General features: G+C 35.6%; 1 protein-coding gene across 4 annotated transcripts in view; it reads right to left on the reverse strand.

The window, feature by feature from the left end:
- Positions 1-16,193, reverse strand: part of Gabrg2 (gamma-aminobutyric acid type A receptor subunit gamma2) — an 87,389-nt gene that overhangs the window by 43,059 nt on the left and 28,137 nt on the right. For all 4 annotated transcript variants that reach the window (XM_059269254.1, XM_059269255.1, XM_059269253.1 and 1 more), the window contains exons 4-6: positions 14,600-14,820; positions 12,175-12,257; positions 9,711-9,848 (exon numbers count right to left, since the gene is read on the reverse strand). In XM_059269254.1, the coding sequence (XP_059125237.1) occupies positions 9,711-9,848; positions 12,175-12,257; positions 14,600-14,820 (442 nt within the window). The remainder of the gene's footprint in view (positions 1-9,710; positions 9,849-12,174; positions 12,258-14,599; positions 14,821-16,193) is intronic.

The raw sequence follows: 16,193 nt of genomic DNA on the forward strand, positions 1-16,193 counted from the left end.
AGTACTATATTCCAGCCTGTGCTCCCACTATGACATTCTCCCTAAATACACACTCAAGACAACCGAAGTAAGTGGTCATGGATTGAAGAGTCTGAAAGTGAGTGAAATTGAAAGTTTTCTTCTTTTAAGTTGATCTTCTGAAGTCATAGCAATGAAAAGCAAATGCAGAACCACATCTCATACACACACACACACACACACACACACACACACACACACACACACACGACAAAGAAAATTTTTTCCAAGCTCTTATGAAAGGCAAAATGTTCTGACCTTCATAGTAATCTCCTTTTAATGAAAAAGGAGAAATACTGTTTTCATCAAATATTTGTTCTTTTGCGTGTGTTATATACTTAAAATTTTATATTCACAGTATTGAATAGCAAATTCTATAAATACAGACATAAGACAAAGGAATCATCCCTTCCCAGAAAATAGAATAAAAAGAAATAGAGTCGTTTGTGGATAAAGTACTGACTATGTACACCCAGACTCCATTTTTTTCATTTATATTTTGAATTTTAAAAATCATTTGAGGTTTATATTTATTTCACAGCAGCAGATGTCCAGAAAACATCTATTAGTTTTATATACTTATAATAACGTGTCCTTAAGATTTCAACAGACTTAGAAAAAAATGTGAATAAATTTTAATACCCCAACCTGTTTGGTTTCCACCTACTGTCAAAACAAGAGATTAATTCTTATATTTACTTTAAATAGTAATCATGAAAAATGTTTTATTGTATTTACTGAAACTATATTTTTCTTCAAGGAACAAATTTGTATAAATATACTAGATTCCAGGATTTTTTATGGTGGATAAGATTTCCTTAGCTAGTAAATAATGCATAGATTTCTTTAGCTAGTAAATAATATATAACATTAGCTGTAAATACGTTTCCAGAACTGATAGAAAATCATTAAATTAAATGTATGACAATACTTCCTTTTTCTAAACACAGTTACTACCCTGAAGTAGAAGGTGACAGTTTAACATGTTACTAATGACCATAAGTGGTCATAGGAAGTATTTCTGTCACTCATGCATGTATCTGTAATGCTAGCCATTGTAAACTGAGCAATGAACTTTTTTTAAAAATCAATCTATCTTTTTATGGAATATACTAGTAAGTGGCATAATGAAAAGCTATTGGTCTGGTAAATAACTGCATTGAATATCCTTGAGCAGAATACATAAGCTTGTAAGTTTCTGTCTACATTGATCAAATAGAAAAAAAGTAATTATCATCCTTAGAGACTCGTGGAAATAAAACTATATTGTGCATAATTTCCAGTTGTTAGACCATTATAAGATGTGATGTCTCTTCCTAGCCAACATGCAAATGATAGTTTCTGGTCATGTTTTGTCTTCCTGGGAACATGCAACTCCTTTGTGCCAAGGGAGTATAGGCAGAAATCACACATGCCAACTTGAAACCAAACAATTGTCTTTGGATTTCATAAGACTTCTAGAAGCACTTTCCCTTCACCCCTGGAAATCCATTTCCAGAAAGGTTCCAAATAATATCAGAACAACATTGGAATTTAAAACTCAAACACATAATATTTAAATGTAACATGAATAGTCCAGAATTATATCTAATACAAAATTAATTATCATTTCGATACCAACTTTTAAAAGGGGGGGGGGACTGCCATTTACATTAAACTCAACACCTGCATATCTATAAGTTTGTTTGCATTCAATTTGTTTTCCAAGTCATACAGAAAACTCTGAAAAGGAGAAACATTCTTTTAAAAATTCCACCCATGAAGAAAATAACTGCTACATTTACACATCTGGGGAGTATCCTTGGTTACAGCAATTTATTTTAAGATAGCATGTTACTACTTCAAGTACTTTGGAAATTTTAGTATTGATTAAAATAGATCCATGACTCACAAAAATCTCAAAAGTACAAAGACTCCAGGACCAATGTTACTGAAGCTGATTTTCCATTCAGTTTTCTCTCCTCTTTTAACTTAATTAATGAAAGAAAATCTTGCTGACTTTCATCTTTGCATTTTATTTCTTGCATCTCCACTCAATATTTAGTTCACTTTAGTGATCCTTTGATCTCTTTAGTTTCTTTAGCAATTTAAATTAGCCTTAAGTTGGGAACTTTGGTTTGTATTCAGAGATTGTTTCACCTGTTTATTTAAATAAATATATGTATAAAAGGTTGCATTTGAACTTCTTATCAAGTAATGAAGATGAAATAAGCAGAGATAGCAGAGTAGGTCAACACACATGCCAGCTCACAGAGAACAGTAATGTATAGTGGAGGGTGATGTGCAAAGTCTGAGGACTGAGAATAAATAACAGATAATTCTAGATAACAAGCAATGAACATGAACTTTATCCAAAACCCTGACTTCTAAATTGGGGTCTATGTATTATTATAACTGGCAAAAATGAAGACATGTTTAATGGTACCAATTTTTAAATTTTTGTTTGTATGTATTTATTGCAATAGAAATTAAGAAATAATTATATCTATATGCTAGTCGTTTTTCTAATTACTGTGATAAAATGTCAGAGAAAATGAAATTAACTAGGAAAGGATTTATTTGGGCCCAGAAAATGATGGGGAAGTGTTGGTTGCAGGAGCTTTAGGCATCTGATCACATTCATCCACTGTCAGGAAGCAGAGTGTGATGAATGCTGGTGCTTAGCTGAGTTGCATCATCATCATCATCATCATCATTATGATTACTGTTGTTGTTTTTATTATTATTCAGTTCAAGACCCTAGGCCACAGGATGATGCCACTCACATCTTGGCCTTCTCACTGTAGATAACTCTAAGTCTGAGCTCAAAATGTAGGTGAAGGACAGCAAAGGAAGGAAATAATCACTAATTTGTAATTTTTGACAAAAAAAATCATGAAGGTGCTTCATGAATACAGGTGTTTTAAATGCACTGAGAACAGCAGTGTGGAAGGGTCAGTGGATAGGAGGGATATGATGATTTTCTTTTTGGTTCACTATGAAGACATTTAGGTCCCAAGAATAATGTCCTCTATAAAACTCTTTGCTCATGTTTCCATCTCAGAGTGTGAATATGGGAGAAAAAAGTTCTGCTCGCTACACACAAAAAAAAATGCAGAGAATTTGACAACCAAATTCTATGAGTAAAACATGATCACAAAGAAACAATTGCTGGTTTAAACACTGAACAAGGGGGATATACATCATTGAATTCTGCATTATTTATTTTAACTGTGATGAAACAGGTATAGCTTTATCAATGTAGTTGTCACATTTGGTGACCTGAGGGGTCAGGGGTTGAGTATAAAAGGCCCTATGTAAAAGAGGCAGAAGTTAGGTTCTCAGAGGATAATAGAGTTCCTGATGGGATTTTAATAATTAGTTATGGTGATCATACTAACAGTGATAGAATTTCTTTTCATTTTACAAGGGTTTCCCATAAACCAGAACACTTCAAGAATTTTTCACTTGGCTTTCTTTTACATGTGAGTTCTGGCAATTCAAATTCATGTCCCTGTGCTCACACAAAAAGCATACTTACCCACTGAATCATCTCCCCAGTGCCCCAGTTTTTTCATTTTGTTTTATTTTTGTTTCTGGTTTTTTAATGTTAAGTAGACATCCAACTTCATGCCTACAGTAATCCCATGATAGTGTTCAGTTATGTTGAATGATTTCTAAGAAAACCACATGAATACTAAGCGGTGAAGCTGCTTTAAGTTATGAATGGCCAGAACCTAAGAGTGCACACTGTCAATGAAGGTTCCAGGTTGTTCTGGTGTAGACACCAGTAAAAGCATTAAGGAGAATCAGGCATTTGTTTAAATTTTAGAGTCATGGAAATAAGATGTTGTGGGTGAGGCCTGTGAGATGATGCTCAGTACTGTGAGAATTTAACCCTAAAGACCTACAGGGTGAAAAAGAGAGAACCAACTCCCATAGGCTTGAATTGATTGCAACATGCACACTATAGCACATGCACCCACACTAAGTGGATAAATGAAATTTGTTTTCTGAAATATTGTTTATGAATTAAAAAGTTCTGTTAGAGAGAAAGAGAACTGAGATTGAATATGAATATAGAATAGGCAAGATCATTTCAGGCATGTATAAACAGGTGAGTTTTGTGAAAAACTGAGAAACCACAGAAAACAATGCTGAAAGTGGCATGGCTCTGGTGTCTTAAATATTAGAGACAATAGTGTGAGTTTGAATGAATTTTCTTCATTCTTGATGTATGCTGGGCTTTGTAAAGTGGGGCTCACAGTACCATCAGGGGCACAAAATAGTGTAATAAGTAATAAAAAGCATGTTTCGGGGAGAAGGCCCATTAAATTTATGCCCTATACGTGCACTGGATCCTCACAAATAATTAAAACCCTCAAATCACTGACCGTGATATCAGCACTATTGGTAATTGTAGTTAGAGTACTGTGATTTGGTAGATTGCTATAAGCTGTTTGCACAGAGAGGGAATTCTGGTGCGTGTTGGTCGTGTTCAAGATGTTCTGCTGCTTTTGTTTAATTTACAAGGCACACACCTTAGAGGAGAGAGGCTGACAGCAGGGACATGCCTTAATAAGCTGCCGACATAGTCCAGATAAGAACAGACAAATTTGTGAACTAGGACGGTGGCAGCAGCAACAGAAAAGAGGGCAGTTACACAAGACATTTCAGAGGCACAGGAGCCTTCATGATTCATTAGGTGTGGGAGGCAGAGACATGACTCTGAGTGTTCATGCCTGGCTCACGGGGGCCATGGTGGTGCTGCTGTCAGATAATGAACCATCAAGAAGAGATGGGGTTTGGAAGGAGGATTGTTCCATCAGGATTCGTGATGATAAAGTTACAGGGCTGAAGATACTCACTAAGTGCTACACTAATTTACCACCTGGAAAATATTTTCTTCAAGGGATGGCGCGGAGGTCCTGAGAGTAAATAAGATGACTAGGGAAAGGAAATGTGAGAACTATGGAGAAGCAGTGACTTCACTAGTGAGAAATTCCTTCCTGTACAAAGTTCTTCATCTTGTTTATAAAAAGGAGGGGTACAAGCGTTGGTGCTGGTTGTTGTACAATCTGCCTTTTCTTCCTCTCTTTCAATATACGCAGTTTTGAGGGCACAAATATACATACCTACATGCATATAATATTATTTTAGTTTATTACACTTTATAGTAACTTCCGTGCATATTAACTGATTCTGATTTGCTACTTTTGCTAATTAAAATATTGTTCATTTAGCGAAAAATACAGTAAGCTAATTTAAGGAAAAATAACACTGAGAACAGAGCTCCAGCTTCACCCATGTTGAGTCAGGAACCACTCTGCTCCATCATTCCACAGTTTCCCTACATTCTATAAATGAACAGCATCATTAGAGTCACACACAAAGCTCATCTCCAAAAGGTTGGTGTCATCAGCTCTAGGAATGCTCTGGACATTTTTGATGTTAGCTTGATATCAACCAGGAACATTCTAGCTTTGATATGCCAATTTTCTCCTAATTACTCAATAAACCTCCTCCTCTAATCAAAATGACAGAGAACCCACTGGTCTTACAGCTGCTTTTGACCATGCTATGAAATTATCAAGTGAATAATGCATTCCATTCTACATTGTTCTACATCTGCCTATAACTCTCCTCAGTCTCACAGCACCTTCTATCAGTTCTTCCATGGATTTTCTAGAATTTTAAGGAATCAAATTGTTACAAGTATCAAGCTGCCCTATTGGAATTGATGTTAGTTTTCAATTCAGGCTTGTTTTCAATGAGGCCATTGAAATAGAAATGCTCAGGAAACACATTTTTTAAAAAAAACAAAACAAAAAAAAGAGAGAGAGAATAAGAAATAGAAAGAAATGGTAAATGTTAAATCTGCCAACACACTAAAATTATAATGAAGTTGAGTTTCATTAAGAGAAGTTATTGTATTGAATCTAGCATTCTCCTTCCCTTATAGCTTCACTGTAATTTGCTTAGAGAGAGATTAATATTATCATGGGACTTTAGTAATTCCTATCATGTTTATAGTGATTGGATCATTCTCTTCTGTACATTTGTCTTAACAAATGCCCATAGGCAGTCTCCAAGTGACATGGGGAGGGAGGGGCGATTATACTAGGGACTTACAATGTAGCATCATCCTTCCTCTGCTACCATTTGTGCTGAACATCTTGCTGGAGCAAAATGAATAAACAAAAAGTGTGCTAGTCATGAGTTTGTGGATGCTGTTTTAGGGTGCTGGTACAAATATAGAAAAATGAATGTACAGCAGAACTTGATTCCAGTTTCTCTTTCTGGAAGAGATAGCCACTGGAGATTATTTTTATATTACTTTTATATATGGGAGGCTTTAGTGCCAAGGTAATCTTGAGATTTTTTTACCCCACTTGAACCAAATGGAAAAAATGTTCTAGTACATGACGATCATGTGAATGAAGGAACAAAAAGACACCTTTCTCTATGCATTCAAGCACTGCTTCAACTTCATCCTTTGTTTTCCCAAAACAAAGGAACCTTTAAAGAAACTGTGAGTGATAAAAGAGGTGCAAGGATAGGATGCTTCTGTAGTTTGGAGAATGGTGTGCTGAAGGCTGATTTCAAGATTTCAGTTTCACTTAGTTCCTGGTTCTTCTCATCTCTGAGTATCCGATATGGTGCTTTCCAAAATAACTCAATACAAAAATTATCCTTTGCTTTACATCTAGTACCCACTTATGAGTGAGTACCTACCATGTTTGTCTTTCTGAGCCTGGGTTACCTCACTCAGGATGATATTTTCTAGCTACATCCATTTGCCTGCAAATCTCATGATGTCATTGTTTTTTAACAGCTGAGTAATACTTCATTATATGTATGCACCACATTTTCTTTATCCATTCTTTGGTTGAGGGGCATCTAGGTTGTTTGCAGGTTCTGGCTATTATGAATAATGCTGCTATGGACATAGTTGAGCAAGTATCCTTGTGATATGATTGAACATCCTTTGGATATATGCCCAAGAGTGGTGTCACTGGGACTTGAGGTAGACTGATTCCCAGTTTTCTGAGAAACTGCCATATTGATTTCCAAAGTAGCTGTACAAGTTTGCATTCCTGCCAACAGTGGAGAAGTGTTCCCCTTGCTCCACATCCCACCCCAACATCCCTCTGCATATGGGAGACAGTTGTGTATGTAGCTTGGTCTGTTTGAGTGGCCCCTGGCAGTGGGATCAGAACCTATCCTGGCGCATGAGCTGGTTTTCTAGAGTTCATTACCTATGGTTGGACACTTTGCTCACCCTTGTTGCAGCAGGGAGGGACTCAGTCCTGCCTCAACTGCATGTACCATGCTTTGCTGAGTCCCCAGGGGAGGCCTTACTCTTTTGGAGGAGAGGATGGGGGCATGGACCAGGGGAAAGGGAACCTGGGGAGGAGCAAGAGTAAGGATGAAAGGGAGATCTATGTTTGGTATGTAAAATGAATAAAAAAAAATTTAAATAAAAAAAAGAAAATTAAAAAATTATGTGCTATAAATTTTATAAAAAAGAACCATTGGAAATCTGATTGACACATAGGTATATATTTCAATGATTTGCCTTAATATTAATAGATAAAATAAGAGCCTAGTGTTTATGTCTAATAACATTGAGTTGTTAGAATACTCTGCACAGAACACACATTCAGCTTTTCAGAGTTCAAACTGGCTACACATATGAAATATTCCTCATCTCAAAATATGTCTAATTTTCTCCCACAGAGATTTTTGAAACAATAAATCATACCTTTTATATTAGTTATTTTTATATTAGTGTGCTAAGAAACTGTGACCAACACATCTTATCGAAGAGTTTATTGAGGACTTATAGATTTAGAGGGTGAGTCTGTGACTATCATGGGGAGCGTGGGAGCAAGCACACAGGCAGGATACTGGAATAGTAACTGAGAGTTTGAATATTGAAACACAACCATGAGGTAGAGCTCACTGGGAATGCTGTAGGCTTTTGAAAGCTGAAAGCCTACCCACAATGACACAGCTCGCATTAGTTAGGGTTACTACTGATGTGACAAAACACCATGACCAAAACCAAATTGAGGAGGAAAGGGTTTATTTAGCTCACATATCCTGAATCGTAGTCCCTTGAGGAAAGCAGAGAGAAGAAATCAAACCAGGCTGGAACCTGGAGGCAGAAGTGGGCAGGAGAAGTGCTGCTTACTGGCCTATTCCCCATGACTTTGTTTAGCGTGCTTTTGTATAGCACATAGGACAACCAGCCTAAGAATGGTACCAGCCATATTGGGCTGGGCCCTCCCAAATCTATCACTTAAGAAAATTTCCTACGGTCTTACAGCCCAATCGTATTAAAGCATTTTCTCCATTAAGATTCCCTCCCCACAGATAGCTTTAGCTTGTGTCACATTGACATAAAACCAGCACATACTTCCTCCAACAAGTCCACCTTCTTAAATCTCAATCCTTCTTAAACACATCAACCAACTGGGGACCAAATATTCAAACAAGAATCTATGGTAGCCATTCTCATTTAGACCACACTACTTACCATTAAAAGTCATGATACTTCATATAAAAATAATGACCTTCAGCTTCTCTTACTAATTAATGTCCTGGCTATGTGTACTTAACAAATGTAGTTTCAGCAGCATTTAACGATTGGCAGTTCTCTAAATGCCAGTATCATTTTATGTATAATATGTATAAATATATGTGTATAGAATATACACAGACTCTCAGTGAGTAGTTCTTTTAATATATATGAAGCAATTTGGAAAGTTGGACCTATCAATTTCAGATAATGTTACACTATCTATAGCCGATGCAGATGCAGTCGTGACTTGAGACAGGTCACATTATGCAATGCAATGCACATTATCTTATCCCATTTTAGAGTCAATATAGAATTATTAAATTGAACAGTGATTTCCAGACACAGCAATCCAGAATCATATATAAACTCACAGCAATTCTGACAGTGACAACATGCATAAGGACTATGCAAACTCCAGCCAGAAGAAGGTAAATACATAATCCTTTAGCTGAAGAGCTATTAGTGTTTGATAGCCTCTGGTAGAGGAAGATTCAGGTTTCGTTTTTTGTTTGTTTGCTTTAAGATGGGACCTCTGATAGACATCATCTTTATACATCAGAACAGGCACAATTCCAACACTAGTTGTGGGACAGAAACTGGATGCAAAAGGAAGAAAAAAGTAGTAATCACCAAGTTGGGTGGGAAGAGATGAAAGTGTTGTAAGGGTAGGATTTGAAGAGGGTAAGTGTGTTAAAAATACATTGCATGAAGATCTCAAAGACTTAATAAAAGGATTTTTAAAATATTGAATTACTAGAAAGTAAATGAGTCCTCATCTACTTTATTTATTTGTGTGGTTATTGAAAATGTTTCAATTTCAATATACTAAGAAACGTAAGACCTAAAAGGAATAAATTAATTTATATCTAATAAACATTTTCTTTTTATGAAAAATTGCAATTCATTTTAAGAAATTAGTAAATAAACTACTAAACTGTTTTAAATCCAATTTGCTTTAAATTGATAGGATACATGTATATTCATCCATGCTACTAGAATACCAAGCATCATTTTGTCTAAAAAATTAATATGCTTCATGGTCTTTCTGAATATCATGTATAGATGTGCATCAAAAAGCTTTGCAAACTGCATGAATCACTTAAAATTCTTTTCAAGAGTATCTCACCAGAGGTTGTCTTCACTACTTCAGTGGTATTCCTCAATCCAACAAATGAAAACTGATACAGTCTCCATGATCTTGTGTCACCCACTTCAACAGAACTGCGCTTCCATTGATAAACAATTTCTTCACGTGGATAACCATCTATCATGAGATGAAAACAAACTCATTAAATGCAACCGTGGATGGCCACAGAGAGCAACTACTTTCTTTGAACAAGTTGTAGATGCTAAGAGAGTCTGCACTGTAAGTCATATAAGGACTGGAAGGTACTGCTTTGTGGAAAATTAACAGAATCCTTACCACACCTTCCTGGAAAAGACTGAAAGTAACAAAGTCAAAACTGCCTTTAAAAAAATCACTTTTAATTATGTGAAATGTAAACAATAAATGATGTTCTAAGTGTTGTGTCTGTACTTTATATCACCTGAGATAATACAAAAGTGTCCAGTACAAAATGAAGATTACAAATGTAAGGTTTTGTTTCATAGTGAAGGGTTGCCAATAGTTCAAGATTATGAGAGTCATGTAGACATAGGAAACTATGAGAAAGATGCAATAAAGATATTTCTCCAGTTCCTAATATCATGACCACTTACACTAACAGATATCAAACTGTTCAGTATCCTTCCTCCCCGCCTCTTTTGATCTGGCTTTTGGAAATAAGGATTGCTAAATAAGTATTTCATGTTGGCCTTGAATCTGTCATCTGTACCTATCTGGTTACTAGGATTGCAGGGCTATTGTGTGGCAGAGAACAAGGAGAAGAGGTAATATAGGATGGTATTAGGATGCAGTTTCAGCTCAGTTTTAAGACACATAGAAATTTAAAATGAAAATCAGTATGTAGAAATGCCAATGAGAACACACAAAAGAGCACAGAGAAATAGAAGATCTTCACCAAAAACAGTATTATATTGCCAATTAGGGCAAAGTAGTGACTTTGGGTATGATTTCCATAGTGATCATAGGAATTTTCTTAACTATTTTGTAAAAATAATTCTTAATAGTGGTTACTAAAATTCCTATATCATAGAACTGAATGAATTTACTGTGGACTGTCCTTTTCTCAGCAAAATATAAATATAATTAAAACCAAGGCTGGCAATAAAGTTCAGTGGTAGGATGTTCGTCTAGCATGGAACAAGGTCCTGGTTTCACTCTCTCATATGGCCCCAAATGAATGGACATATGAATGAAGAAATAAGAGATAAACATTACTTCAACTATTTGTATATTAATAACGTCAAGTGAAGATAACCCTTGACTATGAAGTATGATTTTTCCATTTGAATACAATAGTCTTTGCTTTATACTTTTGTTTTATTTTAGGTTGAATCTTTATTTACTTTTGTAAGAGCCAAAGAATGGTGTCATAGGGGTACACTATGTGGAGTGTAGCAGTGACTGATTTTCTGGTAGCAGTAAGTGGCATTACATAGTATGTGTGTTCAGGGGAAAATTGTCAATTGCAAGCTTGTGACACAATTGTTTCCTGTTTTTGAATTTCAACTCACTCAAAAGAATAACAACTCTGGTTAGTAACAGACAGTAAGGTTATTCTCCCTACAAGTGAAGGAAGTATCAACTTTATAACTGAACATATTTTACTCAAATAGATAAGCATGAAATTAGAATATAATGGAATGTTTTCTAAATATGTATTATGTACATTTATATCCCTGGAACTGATGATGTGATAAACTGATGATTGCTTCTCTTACCATTGCTCTTTCAAAATTAACTATGGATATGACTTTATTGATCTTAAAAGTTTCCCTGACTCCTTGGCAGAGAAATTATGTTGATGAAAATGTATGTTTAAAATCCATAATTGATTTTTCATGCACCCAAATATGTCCAACTGCCATATGAAAAATAAAGCAGAGGTGGATAAACTAACATGGGTGATTAACAAATAGGAAAACATTTAGAAAACTTATGCCTGTTTGGTTTCACATATCTGCCGAAGTGTTCATGTTTAGTTGGTGGTAGAATTGTCAAACATCCCCTTGGTGTGTTATATTATCCGATGAAAAAATACCAATAAGTCATGCTTTTATTGTGCTGGTATTCCATGCATTTTTACATATATTATACTAATAGAGCAAGGTTAATGTGGGGTACACTTTGCCTAAGATTGTGTTATCACACTCTTCTGAGTCCACTGAATCAGGGAATTGGAGATATAGAATCAACCATTGTGCCATTTCTATTGAGTCCAGGCCTGATCTTAAAGTCCAGTGACTCTGGACATCCATTGTCTATTTTCTCAAAGTTTCCCACTCATTGAATTCTTCTGCAGAGATTGTCTTAATTGCCACAATTTGTAATTACAATGAAGAAGATTTCAAAATCAATAACATAGCCTGATGCCACTATGCAGCGTCTATGGTTCATTCTATTAATTGATGAGACAGTCAGAATGACCACAGGTGACAGGGCACAGTACAGACAGACTATTACTTACAACTGGAGAACTCCAGGGGGCAGGAGTGTTCATCCATCGGGAAGTTGTGTAACTGCAACTGGCACTCGGCATCAATTGTCAGCCTAATTAGAATGACAATAAACACACAGAGAAAAGCACTAACATCATTTCTAAAATCCACACGGGCGTCCTTTCTAGAACAATCTGACATTCTGATTGGTAATGCAGCATGATCCTCAGTGAAAATTTTTTTTTTCTAAGTTCCAGGTAAAAATTATTTCTAAGCAAATATTTTCACATAGCAAGTAGAACCATTTAATTCACTTCAATTCTATTTATTCAAAATATGTGATTCCTTGTTTTGTATTTTATCTTATTTATTTTTACAAATTAATTGCACACACTGGAGATTTCTCAGTGAATATATTTAACTTATTTAAGAGAACAAACTGTTTTAGGAACTTAAGCACATTTAATGTTTGTATCGAAATGAATGCTGACAGTTCTCTGATCTTATCAGCTAATTAACACGAAGCCTTCTGTTGGCAAGAACTTGCTGTTTTTAAATTACCATAGGTGGGTTTTAAAATACCTCTGTCATGCAATGGAATTCTGTGCACTTTTACAACAGAACACTATGAAGCCATCAAACAGGATATTATAGAGTAGTGGGCTATCTAAAGACACAAAAAAGAGATGAAAAATCCACATACACTGAGAGATTGGGAAAGCCTTAACCAATGAGTCTCAGTTTGTACACAATTAAAGTCTCAAGATGCAGAGTATCAAGCCCTGGACTGAGACTCCAGGAGTCTAAATCTAAAGGAATCCAAATGCTCTGACCACTTTTGGAGATGCATGGAAAAAGGTCACACTGTAATGGTGATGATTAGTCGTTTTTAGAATGTTCACGTCTGTGAGCTGTATTTCTTACAACCTACAATATCACCGCTTAAGTGATAAAGTTGTTATTTTATACAAATTTAATTTAAAAGACTTTTCAATTAGCATAACTTTTAATTGGGGACATTTAAACTTTTTGTAGTATACTAAAGCAATTAATTTTTTTTCTGTGCATCTTTAAATGCCTATAAAGCTTGGATCAAGTGAACTATTCCTTACTAAGAAAGTGCTCTGTTGTATTTGAACTTACTCAAGGTCACATGACCAGGGACAAGTCATAGGACTTGTACTTAGGCTTATCACTCCTCGCAGCAGGAGGCTTTAATCATTGTCTCTTTATGATTTTTCTTCAAAGAAAAGCTTGGCTTTATTCACAAATGAGATTTTAATTAAATTTTATTTTTATTAGAATTGTCTCTCAAAATTGAAGTGATATTATTAAAAAAGACAATACAGATAGATTGCAGATATAAATATAGACTCAGAAATATATAGCTCTATAGACATGTGCACATGCATATATAGACACTTATAGCTCAGATAAGCAACTAAGCTAAAATCATCTTTCTTTCTCTATATTCATACATTATCTCAAGCCTTAAGCACATAATAATTGGCACTTTTAGGATGTTTCCATAATTAAACACTGTAGTGCTTCCTCAAATTAATAAAACTCAAAATGACTACATTATAAAATGATAACAAGACCTGAGGTAGGCTGAATGATTGCATATTTCAAAATCCAGAATGAGCTCTGATTTATAATGCAGACTTTGATTTTCACATTTCTCATTCTAGCCATTACCTTATCAGTAACTTAATAAATTCCCAATGATTTTAAAATCAACACAATGGGTTACTTTTGCAGTTGGAGCCATTTTTCACAACATCTGACCTGACTCTGGTAAAGGTTCAGGCCATTGTAAAATATTATGGTTTATATATATAGTATTAAGAATTATAAAGCATAAATATATTTTACTGGTACCTATTACATGCTAAAATCTAGAGGCATATTATTTAAATTTTTGCTAATATACAAGCAAATTTTACATCTGGCATACTTCCATATCATGCCCTCTGGTTAGCATTTTACCAAGCGCTCTTTTCACTTCTAACAAACATGTGGGGTAAGATTCTTACCTGACAGCTAAGAATTACTAGCTATAGTTCAAAAACATTAAAGAATGGGAGATAAGTTAGTGGGAGGTAGGGAGAAGTGTACACAGCCCAGGAAGTAGTGGCTCCATCTTTCCTGATAATTTATATCTGTGCTCACTTAATTCATCCAAATAGAAAATATAATGAGGGAAACATCATGCTTGTTATGTAGAAAAGAACATTGATATGAATTCTAGGACCAAGTCCTTTCTCATACACCATCCAATAAGTTCTGCACATAGGAATTTTACAGTTGCCCTAGTTCATGTGACAGCAAGCTAGAAAGCAAAGAGCCACACACTTCACTTTCCACCCATGCTTCCTTCCTTCCTTCCTAAAAGCATAGGGTTTATTGCGTTCTTTTATTTCCACCAAGCACTCCTTTCCCCCAAAATAATACCTTAAGGTGTAGAGAACTCGACCATCATTCCAAATTCTCAGCATCCTGTTGGGAGTGGTGATCCAGTGAGCATCAGCCTTTTTGGAGTTCCTGAAGAAAGTGTCTGGAATCCAGATTTTCCCCACCATATTGCTATTCAACCGGAGAACTTTAATGGTACTGTTAAATTTCAAACGTCTGTCATACCAGGTTTGGGCAAAAAAAATATCAATTGTATATTCCTGTTTTAAAAAGAACAGAGGATTTAGTGTTTGTGCTGCTCAGCCCTGTGCTTATTGCCAGGATGAGATGACAATGTTGTTTGAGTTTTGAATAGTCCAAAAGGAAAAAGAAGCTTTGCTGATGAGGTCACTACCATATCTGTCTTAGACACCAGTTGCATATGGTTTTGATTTCTGGCCAGATAGCCAATCCCTGATAAATGCCTTCCTTCACACCATGTAAAGCAGGGAGGCAGCTCATTATTTGTTGGTGAGGGGTGAAGGTAGGTGGTGCCCTGGCCATCATTATCTCTGCTTCTTTGTCCTGGATACCAGTAGCAAACCTTCTGTCCCACCAGATACCAGGTATCTCTAAATGTCTCCTAAGAGACTAAGTATTCCAGGTTTGCTATTGCAGAGTAAACCAATGTCCTGAGCATTCAAGTGGCACTTAAATGGAGATTTGTAGGTTCAGCTGCTTCATAATAAAAGAAGGGTTCTAAAGATCTTAAATGGTTACTTTTGTAAAAATACAAGATATGCAGAATGCTTTGCCCCTGACAAAGAGCAAACATGAAAGACAACTTCCTAGAATTTACGGTTACTTATTTCATTTTCTCTGAAGGAGATAAAAATAAATATCGTACTTAATTAGCTACACAATGCTTTTACTTGTGAGTTAATTAGAATAAAGTAATTTTATTAAAATATTAGTAATGCATATGCTGAATTAATCTCTCCCATGAAATATGTTATTAAATGTAATAACAACAAATGAATGCATTGATTCACCTCAAGAGCCTATAAACTATAGGGAGGGTGGGTGACTTCAGCCAAAGGTAAGCAACTACTGTAGAAATTCAGACCTGCATGCCTGGAATCAGAATACTGATCTAGTACAGCTACCACATTCACAGGTAGTCTTGAGAAAAAAAATACTTCTTTATTATTTGAGCTTTGTTATCCATGTTTTAAAAATGAAAACTACTCCTAATACATGGTTAACCTTCAATGTCTAAAATACAATGTCTAAAATAGGATTTTTTTGCATTTTGACTTTGCCATCAGTATGACAGTGGATGATAAAAAAAAAATCCTGCTGCCATTGTGTGTATGAGTGTGTGTGTGTCTCTGTGTGTCTCTGTGTGTGTCTTTTGTGTGTTTCTGTCTCTCTCTGTGTGTCCGTGTGTGTCTGTGTTTGTGTGTGTATACCTGTATGTCTCTCTGTGTGTGTGTGTGTGTGTGTGTGTGTGTGTGTGTATGTGTCCGTGTCCAAGTCCGTGTGTGTGTGTGTGTGTGTGTGTGTGTGTGACTCTTCAGCAGTTTTTTACTCTGGGTCAGTCCTCTGACTAAATGCTTTTCACTTGTCAAATGATTTATAAACCACTTTATGT

The sequence above is a fragment of the Peromyscus eremicus genome, chromosome 8a, assembly GCF_949786415.1.
Source record: "Peromyscus eremicus chromosome 8a, PerEre_H2_v1, whole genome shotgun sequence".
Classification (NCBI taxonomy): Eukaryota; Metazoa; Chordata; class Mammalia; order Rodentia; family Cricetidae; genus Peromyscus; species Peromyscus eremicus.